Raw genomic sequence first — 10,703 nt, forward strand, 5'->3', positions numbered from 1 at the left:
ACAAAACTTGAGTAATACCTACTTATATGTAGTTAATTAAGTATGAGAGAAAAAAAAACAAGGAAATAATTTTAATATACTTGTTTTTATTTTTCATAGAGCCAGTAACTTTACAGTTTGTTTCTACTTAAAACTATTTTCCTTAACATAAATTAATTAATTTCCTACTTATTTTGTACATAATTATATTAATATCAGTCGGCGGGACTAGATCTTGGAATACACTTCTATCCCTTCAGCTCCTTCTCCTGTATGTCGTTCACTGGTGGTGATGGTTCAGCGTCTAGTCGACCTCCTCGACGGTGGGCCCGGCGTGGGGGGCGCCGCCGGGCGCGCCCGCCCCCGCCCCCGCCCCCGCGCCCGCGCCGTGCAGCTTGCTCATGAGCGGCGCGCACGCCTGCTGCAGCTCCTTCAGCCGGTGCTCGTACTCGTCGCGCTCGGCCAGCGTGTTGTTGTCGAGCCAGCGCAGCGCGTCGTCGCAGCGGCCGCGCGCCGCCTGCTTGTCCTGCTCGCTCAGCCTGTCCCCGGCGTCGTCCAGCGCCTGCTTCACGCCGAAGATGTAGGTCTCGAGCTGGTTGCGCGCCGCCACGCGCTCGCGCTGCCGCTCGTCCTCGTCCCTGTAGCGCTCCGCCTCCGCGAGCATGCGCTCGATCTCCGCCTGCGAGAGCCGCCCCTTGTCGTTCTTGATCACGATGTTCTTGGTGCGGCCGCTGCTGTTCTCCTTGGCGGACACGTTCAGGATGCCGTTGGCGTCCAGGTCGAAGGTCACGTCCACCTTGGGCACCCCGCGCGGCGCCGGCGGGATGCCGGTCAGGTCGAAGCGGCCGAGCAGGTTGTTGTCCTTGGTCATCGCGCGCTCTCCCTCGTACACTTGGATGGTGACGGCGGGCTGGTTGTCCGCGTACGTGGTGAACGTCTGCGACTGCTTGCACGGGATCTTGGCGTTGCGCTCGATGATCTTGGTCATGACGCCGCCGGCGGTCTCGATGCCGAGCGACAGCGGGGCCACGTCCACCAGCAGCACGTCCTGGATCTTGGAGTGCTGCTCTCCGCTGAGGATCGCGGCCTGCACCGCGGCGCCGTACGCCACCGCCTCGTCCGGGTTGATGGACAGGTTGAGCTGCTTGCCGTTGAAGAAGCTCTGCAGCATGCTCTGGATCTTGGGGATGCGCGTGGAGCCGCCGACCAGCACCACGTCGTGGATGGAGCTCTTGTCCAGCTTGGCGTCCCGGAGCGCCTTCTCGACGGGCTCCAGAGTGCCTCGGAACAGGTCCGAGTTGAGCTCCTCGAAGCGGGCGCGGGAGACGCGCGTGTAGAAGTCGACGCCCTCGTACAGTGCGTCGATCTCGATGGTGGCCTCAGAGCTGGACGAGAGCGTCCGCTTGGCGCGCTCGGCCGCGGTGCGCAGGCGGCGCAGGGCTCGGCTGTTGGCGCGGATGTCCTTCTTGTACTTGCGCTTGAACTCCTCGGCGAGGTGGTTCACGAGGCGGTTGTCGAAGTCCTCGCCGCCGAGGTGCGTGTCGCCGGCGGTCGCCTTCACCTCGAACAGCGAGCCCTCGTCGATGGTGAGGATGGACACGTCGAAGGTGCCGCCGCCGAGGTCGAAGATGAGCACGTTGCGCTCTCCCTTCAGGTTCTTGTCGAGCCCGTAGGCGAGCGCGGCCGCGGTGGGCTCGTTGATGATGCGCAGCACGTTCAGGCCGGCGATGGCCCCGGCGTCCTTGGTGGCCTGGCGCTGGGAGTCGTTGAAGTAGGCCGGCACGGTCACCACGGCGTCCCGCACCGCCGTGCCGAGGTACGCTTCGGCGGTCTCCTTCATCTTCGTCAGGACCATGCTGCTGATCTCTTCCGGAGCGAAGGTCTTGCTCTCTCCCTTGAACTCCACCTGGATCTTGGGCTTGCCGCAGTCGCTGACCACCCTGAAGGGCCAGTGTTTCATGTCTGCTTGTATCTTGGGGTCGTCGAACTTGCGTCCGATGAGTCTCTTGGCGTCGAACACCGTGTTGTTGGGGTTGAGCGCCACCTGGTTCTTGGCCGCATCTCCGATCAGTCGCTCCGAGTCGGTGAACGCCACGTATGAGGGTGTGGTGCGGTTTCCTTGGTCGTTGGCGATGATTTCCACGTTGCCGTGTTGCCACACGCCCACGCAGGAGTATGTGGTTCCGAGATCAATTCCGATAGCTGGCATTTTGATTTCTTCTCTTCTGATATTTATCTGGATTCTTCTCAAAAGTCTTCTTGAACTCTTCTTGTAAATTCAACGATACTTCGATGATAATTCGCTTGTTTCACTTGTTTGGTGTTTCCACCGGTTCGCTTCTTCTCTTCTCTTCGCTTGCTTGTATTTTCAAATACTGAATGCTTTGCCGCTCTTCGCGCGGGTTTATATACCCCACCGCCGCCAGCGAATCATGTGCGAGAATATTCTGGAAATGCCGCGAACGGCCAATCACAGTCGTTCTTTCGCAGAAAATTCTAGCACGTCATAAACTGGTCAACCAATCACATCAGTCGAAAGAGACAAAGATATACGTTAGAAAGAGATAGATGATAAACAGGGTTGCCAGCGCAATTTTAGTACCCTTGATTTCAAAAAAATATTAACTTTCGTCAGAGTGCATGGACGATGAAAATGCCTTGTTTCGTTACATGACCCACGTTTCGATCATTCTAATAATAATCTTACCTGTTCAGGTGTACTTTTTCATAAGTAATCATTACTTATATATATATATAAGTTTTGTTGTGTTTTTTTATGTACCTACTTCCATCTGGTAGTATCAAATAACTAAACAGGTTCTTCTTTCTGTAAGTATATAAGTAGAGTACCTAAGACATACTTGCACAGTTTTCTTTCGACTACTGATAAAAAGCCACACATTTTTATTATTCATTCCTTAACCATTTTAGTTAATAGTTTTACCCCAAATTTAAATTGGATAGATTTTTATGTGGGCTCTCTACATAGCGTGAACAGTCTAATAAAATGAATCTAAAAAAATATAAATAACCTGAAAAAAATTAAAATGAAAAAGCAAACCTAAAAAATAAAATAAAATAATGAATAAACCTACCTAATCGATTTAAAAAAAACCTAGTAGTGTTTTTTTTTAATCGATTTGGTAGGTAATTAATATTATTCTGTTTTTAACCCATGTCGTCTGGAAATATAAAAGTGTTTTTGTTTAATTATTATATCAAATTATAAGTTATTTTCATTTCTTACAACTGGTATCCCTGACCTTTCTAGATTAATCGATTCAGACTGGATGTCCTTTTCATCTCACATTCTGTCTCTTTCATTCTTGTGATGTTTTGTCGAACTCAATGTGTGGAATATTCCCGACTTACGTTTCTAGAATGTTGTTGTCCCTGTTTTTCTTATAGCTCTGTCCTGTTTTTACGTTTGCGTAAAGTTAACATTGTATAACACTGCTCATTCAAATCCCACTGAAACGTATTGCATTCAAGATGACTAGTGGTTTTTAAAATCGGTTGGATTATACGTTCTAGAGCATTCTTCGACCTTATTGTGAGTTTATAAAGGGGGTCCCTCTGATCTTGCAGTAGTGAGGGGAGTTTAGTGGATACGGTAGTGTTATCCATAACAGTTAGGTTTAGTGTTTAGTGTAAGGAGTAAATAATAATGTAGAGATGTAGAGTGTTACTTATAATGCTAAAATTTAACTAAGCAATTCTAAGTTATTATATTATTTTGCCCAATAAATAATTCTAATGGATTACACATAAGATTAATACAAAATGAGTGAAAAGTCACCCGGTTTCCTTCCGGTAGAGCAGCAGATTTTTATGAATTTCAGGACTTTTTAAGCTAGGTAAGTACCTAATTAATGTAGAGAACAACTTCCTATATACCTACTTCAAAAACTACACCTAAATTTAGCAGGCTAATATTTATCTTTAGATAGATTTACACAGGGTAAAATGCTATTTATTGTAGACAATAAATATAAATACGAGTAGAACGACTCTACCTTTTTTTAAATTGACCGGCGAGAATGTTATATCCAGCGGTATTTTTTTTCACTATATTCGATCTCCTATTTCTATGTAAACCTTAGTAAAAAATCGATTGTTTTCGAGATATTGACGCTTTTATAAATTTGCTTAAAATCGACACCTTGTATCACTTTTATGCGTGCCGCTGGTACAAAATTATATTGTAAATATTTTTTTGGTGTAGTATCACCCTGTATACTTCTGCTATAGATCACAGTAAAAAAATACGAGTAACGCTAGCGCTGTAAGTATGTTAAAAAAACACGGTTTTCAAAGTCATTCAAGGTACCTAATCATATTTTTTATAAGAAACTTTGACTCTACAGTCTATGAAAAAAAATATATACCTACCACGCAATCCTGGCACCTTATTAAAAAAATTGCTCATTTAATGCAGTTTTCAAAACAGTATAAACCGTCGCTATATTGTTTAATTAAGAAAAAAGTTATTGCCATTTTAGTAAAAAACGACCTCGATGTTAAAATGTTTGAAGGAAATTTATCTGACTGAATTTATTAAGGGTAGGTGATGTGTTTGTCGTGTACTCTGTGTAGACGTAGCACTGGCACGTTGCATCGTGCCCTCTATACTCTATGGTAACACCTCTATAGTCTATGGTCGTGCTCTATGGTTTTCAGTAATAAAGCGCCAAGTCGAATTATACGGTCGGTTGTTTCATTGCAATTAATAATTAATCTATATTATAAATATCTATCACTGTCGAACGAGGATAATCTACTCACGTGTTGTAAAAACGGATAACAATGGCGTTTTTGGGTAATTTGGCTACTTTCGACCACAAATCGTGCGAGTGGGACATTTTCAAAGGACGCTTGGTACAATTTGTGAAAGTTAACAAAGTGGAAGAAGACTGTAAAAGTGCCATTCTCATAACGCATCTTTCCGATGAATCATACCGGCTAGTTCGAAATCTTGCTTATCCAAGCGATGTGGATAAGTTAAGCTACGAGGAATTGGTGGCTTTACTCGACGCTCACTTCAAGCCTAAACAATGTTCCTTCGTGGACATGGCTAAGTTTCACGGGGCGACTCGAAGTGCAGGCGAAAGCTTAGGGGACTGGGCGGCGCGACTCAGAGGTCTAGCAAGCTATTGTGACTTCGGCACAGCCCTGGAGACGAACCTCAGGGACCGTTTCGTCCTCGGCCTGGGCTCAGGTCCCGAACGCGACAAATTGTTTGAGCAAAATCCAACAGGATTAACATTTGCTCGGGCATTGGAGTTGGCGCAACAAGCGGAGTGTACAAGGGAGGCGAAACAATTTGATAAATTGGTCATCAAGGAAGAACCAATATACCGTGCTGCGTTTGATGCTAAGTCTCAGCGCGATGGTGGCCCGCGTCGCGGCGGCGGCGGCGGCGGCTACAGCGGCGGCGGCGGCGGCTCGAGCCGCGCTGGCGGCGGAGGCGCGGGATACAGCGGCAGCGGCGGCGGCGCCCCGGGCTCAGAGACCCGGTGCAGGGTGTGTGGTATGAAGAACCACTCAGAAGATACGTGCCGTTTTAAAAATTACAAGTGCCAAAAGTGTAGATCTAAGGGCCATTTAAGAAAAGTGTGTACTAACAAAAACTCAAGAATAAACAATATTGAGGATGACGATAATAACTCGGGGTGTGAGGAATGCCAGAACTTTAATATAAGGTATGTGACAAATAAACCGCTTATTTTAGACTTGATAGTGGGACAACAGAATGTTACTATGGAACTCGACTCTGGTTCAGGCTCAACTGTAATTTCAGATAGTTTCTATAAGAGTAACTTCTCATTGTATAAACTGCTGCCTTGTAACATAACAATGTGTCTATATACCGGGCATAAAATTTCTCCCCTGGGCTATTTCGAAACGAATGTGACATACAATGGTCAGACAAAACCGATTAGGATATTTGTAGTGGAAAATGGCGGCCCGCCATTACTGGGTCGAAATTTCATGTCCACATTTAACTTAGTGTTAACTACAAATTTAAATAAAATTTACACTGATGGTGAGGTAGGCACGCTGTTGGAACAATACCCTGAATTGTGGCGCGATGAGTTAGGTACTTTCAATAAATTTAAAGTTGACCTTCGATTGAAAGATAATGCCGTACCTAAGTTTTTCAAGCCACGCACGGTACCATTTGCTTTAAAAGATAAAGTTGAAGCGGAACTCGATAGGTTAGTGAGTTTAGGTATTTTAGTGCCAGTCAACCACTCCAACTACGCGACTCCTGTTGTGCCGGTACTGAAGGAAAACGGACAGGTCAAGATAGCCGGGGACTACTCGGTTACCTTGAACAAAGACCTCTTAGTCGATAAGTACCCATTACCGCGCATTGAAGAAGTGTTCGCAAAACTAGGAGGTGGTGAGAAGTACACAAAATTAGACCTAAAAAACGCGTACAATCAATATGTTCTAAATGAACCATCCCAAGAGCTTACAACTATTAATAGTAGTAAAGGTTTATTTAAATACACCCGTATGGTGTACGGCCTAGCCAGCGCGCCGGCTATCTTTCAGAAATCGATGGAGACAGTCCTATCCGGCATAGAAGGCGTTAGTTGCTGGTACGATGACATTTGCATCACGGGGCCTAATAAAGCTACTCACTTGGCCAGACTACGGGAGGTACTACATAGATTGAATAGCTCGGGTCTCCGTTTACAAAAAGACAAGTGCGAATTCTTCAAAGACAGTGTAACCTACCTAGGTTATGTTATAGACAAAAATGGTCTACAAACTTGCCCTAAAAAGGTTGAAGCTATTTTAAATGCTCCGGAGCCTAAAAATGTCACAGAGGTCAAGCGTTTTCTAGGCGTTGTAAATTATTACAGGAATTTTATTCCAAACGCGTCGGCTGTAATGAGTCCACTTCACGAGCTGTTGAAGGCGGGCGCGGCGTGGCAGTGGGGCGCGCGGCAGAGGCAGGCCGTGGCGGCCGTGCGACGCGAGCTGGCGTCCGAGCGCGTGCTGGCGCACTTCGACCCCGCGGCGCAGCTGGTGCTGGCGGTGGACGCGGGCCCGCACGGGCTGGGCGCCGTGCTGCTGCAGCGCGCGCAGGATGGCTCCGAGCGACCTTTGGCCTACGGCTCGCGGTCTCTCAATGCTAGCGAACGAAATTATAGCCAGATTCAAAAGGAGGCTACGGCTATAATCTTCGGTGTGAAAAGGTTCCATCAGTACCTTTACGGACGCAGCGACCCGTTTATTTTACAAACCGACCATAGGCCTTTAGTGTCGATTTTTAATCAAAATTCGGGCATATCGGTAACCACGGCGTTACGTTTGCAGAGATATGCGATTATTCTGTCGGCCTATAACTATGTCATTCAGTATACATCAAGTGCAAATAATGTGGTAGCGGATTATTTTTCGCGCGCCCCGGTTGCAGAAACGGTTTCTGATAGTGACAGAGAGTTCGACATGTACACTTCTTTGAAATTCCTGGACGAAAGTACACCGGCCGTGTTGTTAGACGATATTAAAAGGGCCACTGATAATGATGAAGTCTTGAAAATTGTCATCAAATACATGCAACACGGATGGCCGCGTTCAGTACGTTGTCAGTCTGTCCTACCTTACTTTAGATGTAAAGCAGACCTACAATACGAGAATGGATACTTATTGCGAGGTCATAAAGTTATTATTCCGTCATCGTTACGAGAACGAATGTTAGTGGAGCTTCATAGCACTCATCTGGGTGTAGTAAAGATGAAGTGTAATGCTCGTGCCCGGATGTGGTGGCCGGGGATCGACGCCGACATCGAGCGCTGCGTCGGCGCGTGCGGCACGTGCGTGAGCGTGCGCGCCGCGCCCCCGCGCGAGCCCCCCGCGCCCTGGCCGCGCGCCGCCGGCCCCTGGCAGCGCGTGCACATCGACTACATGTCGTTAGGTCAGAGTGTGTACCTCGTGGTGGTGGATAGCTACTCAAAATGGGTAGAATGTTTGCTTATGAATAATGGCACTGCTACGAGCGCGTTGATTTCAAAGCTGAAATATTTATTTTCAGTTTTTGGAATTTGTAATACTCTAGTTTCGGATAATGATGCCAAAATCAACTCGTCACAATTCAGGGAATTTTGTTCCAACAACGGTATAAAGTATATGACGTCACCCATTTATCATCCAGCTAGTAATGGACAAGCTGAAAATGCTGTTAGAATCTGCAAAAGAATGATAAAATGCGCTATTAGTGACAATCTACCTCAGACAATAATTTGTGAACGGCTGCTGGAGTATTTATTTGTATACAGAAATACAGAGCACTGTGTTACAGGTGAGTCTCCGGCGAAATTAATGTTTGGAAGAAATTTACGATCACGGCTAGACTTAATATTGCCTAAAGAGGACAAGATAACATGTGTAAATAAACAACCTCTTTCAAAACGGAAATTTACTGAGGGTGATACAGTTTGGGTACGTTGGTACAGTTCCAGAAAAGGGTTTTGGAAAAAGGGAATAGTTAAGGAAGTTTTAGGAAATAGAATGTACAGTGTATATATATTAGATATTAATGAAGTATGTGTAAGACATATCGATCAGTTATTTAAGAGTGTAGATGCTAGCCGTGACTTAGATGTAAGTCAACCTTCATCATCGCCACAGAGCTCGGTCACTGCTAATAGTTCCGCCCAGTATCAGTCTGTTTCCATGCCGTTGGCCTTACCATATCCAACAGTGCAGACCGAGGCTCCTGTGCCGAGCGCGGTCGTGGCCGACCCGCCCGTGGAACAAATAGTGGAGGAGGAGGGGCATGTGGAGTGTGAGCGAGGGATTTCGGTTCCGAACACCTCAGGTCAACTGGATCCGCCGTTAACACCTCCACGACAGGCCGATCGGCCGTTAACACCTACATCGCCACCTCGTATGTGTTTACGGCCCAGAAATAAAAATGTTAGTTATAAGTTTTAGCATTAGTCTTATTTTTTAATTGTATTTTTATTGTCTTATTGTTTGTTAACAGGTTTCAAAATTAGTGTGGAGGAGTGATGTGTTTGTCGTGTACTCTGTGTAGACGTAGCACTGGCACGTTGCATCGTGCCCTCTATACTCTATGGTAACACCTCTATAGTCTATGGTCGTGCTCTATGGTTTTCAGTAATAAAGCGCCAAGTCGAATTATACGGTCGGTTGTTTCATTGCAATTAATAATTAATCTATATTATAAATATCTATCAGTAGGTCATGTTGGAATGAGTTAAATAAAATAGGTGGTGGGGTCAGTCGTGGCAAAATAGATGACGCTAAAACAGCTAAGAAAAAACTACTAATTCAAACCAGGGTAAAAGACTTGTTGCCCGGTTTCCTATAAGGTACCAAAATTTTAAACAAATCAGAGCTTTTCCATTCCAAATTATAATTCCTGAGTCGCGCAGTCACTAGTACCTAGTATAGTCACAGTAATTACGACAGAAGGCATCAATGTAAGAAAAGAAAAATAGGTACTTACTTACCTATAATCGTATCAATATTCTTGAAATTTCACTAATCGCATTAAACACACTTTTATCCGTATATTAATTAAGGTTTTTAAAAAATGGTCTGTAAATCTAAGAAAGATGAAGAATATTTTAAGTTTTATAAGGCAGGAACTTACGTAAGAGTTTAATCAGTACTTATAAATAATTGTACTAACTATTATAGCCCACCTATTCACTTTCCCATACATTGTAAATCCTTAGCTACTTAGGTACTATTTTAATTTAAAAAAATGCTCATTTTACAGGCATGACATTTAACTTTACAATACAAAATCAAACTACACATGAGCAGATGTAGAGATGAAGATGACAATGATAACCCAGCCAGTGCCTACCGTGAAGATGAGACTGAGGCAGTAAAATCCAACTCTTTGATGCAACAAGAAGCCACCACCAGCAAGCGATCCTGGATAGCTATGAAGCACAGTCTTGGTATTTTAATGGTGAGTTTACATGGCCATTTCATCAAGTATCATCAATTATTTACATTGGCCATTTACCACATCAAGCATCATCAATTCAATCAATCCTAACTTATCCTAACTATAATATTAAAAATGCGAAAGTAACTGTGTCTGTCTGTCTGTCTGTTACTCTTTCACGCCAAAACTACTGAACGGATTTGAATGAAATTTGGTACACATATGGACCCTGAGAAAGAACATAGGCTACTTTTTATCCCGGAATTCCCACGGGAAAACTTTTTAAGGCGTAGCGAAGCTTGCGGGAACAGCTAGTACAAAATATATGCATGTAATACGTAACACCTACCTAAAAACTAATCCTTTTATTTTATTTCAGGTAGTTACTCACATCTGAAGATTAAATTATTATCATAAAATATTAACGGGAAATGTCTGGACGGTCATGCATTCTGTAATAATAAGTAATGGAAATGGGACTTAGAGACGTATATATAGATGAGATGCACCGAAACTCCGGCTGAGTAACTTAGCTTAGAAATGACTCCCTAAATATATAGAAAAACTTCCTAATGCTAGTAGTTATGTATACAGATAAGGAAATAATAGAAGTGGATGGGATCTTCGTTTCTTCACCATCATCAAAAAGAGAAAAGAGAAAATAAAAATGTAAGCGGTTATCCCTACAGTGATATAAGATCAGGTAATTAGATGGAGTTAACCTTTTACCTAAACTCACTTTTTACTTTTAAATAATTTATAGGTACCTACTTACCAACGT

General features: G+C 44.5%; 2 protein-coding genes and 1 long non-coding RNA gene across 3 annotated transcripts; 2 read left to right on the forward strand and 1 right to left on the reverse strand.

Annotated features, from left to right (window-relative positions):
- Positions 1-268: 268 nt before the first annotated feature.
- On the reverse strand, positions 269-2,355 carry LOC119694931 (heat shock protein 68). Its single transcript, XM_038122572.2, has one exon. It carries the CDS (start codon positions 2,186-2,188, stop codon positions 284-286), a length of 1,905 nt encoding a protein of 634 aa, XP_037978500.2. The 5' UTR covers positions 2,189-2,355; the 3' UTR covers positions 269-283.
- Positions 2,356-3,550: 1,195 nt separating this feature from the next.
- On the forward strand, positions 3,551-10,477 carry LOC125490251. Its single transcript, XR_007267571.1, has 3 exons — positions 3,551-3,836; positions 9,746-9,943; positions 10,302-10,477. It is a non-coding gene; the product is annotated as an uncharacterized LOC125490251 (long non-coding RNA).
- On the forward strand, positions 4,553-9,143 carry LOC119691519. The gene is made up of 2 exons (XM_048628840.1): positions 4,553-5,681; positions 8,984-9,143. The coding sequence occupies exons 1-2, from the start codon at positions 4,786-4,788 to the stop codon at positions 8,994-8,996; spliced, it is 909 nt and encodes a 302-aa protein (XP_048484797.1). The 5' UTR covers positions 4,553-4,785; the 3' UTR covers positions 8,997-9,143.
- Positions 10,478-10,703: the final 226 nt, after the last annotated feature.

This window comes from Plutella xylostella, chromosome 22 (assembly GCF_932276165.1).
Source record: "Plutella xylostella chromosome 22, ilPluXylo3.1, whole genome shotgun sequence".
Taxonomy (NCBI): domain Eukaryota; kingdom Metazoa; phylum Arthropoda; class Insecta; order Lepidoptera; family Plutellidae; genus Plutella; species Plutella xylostella.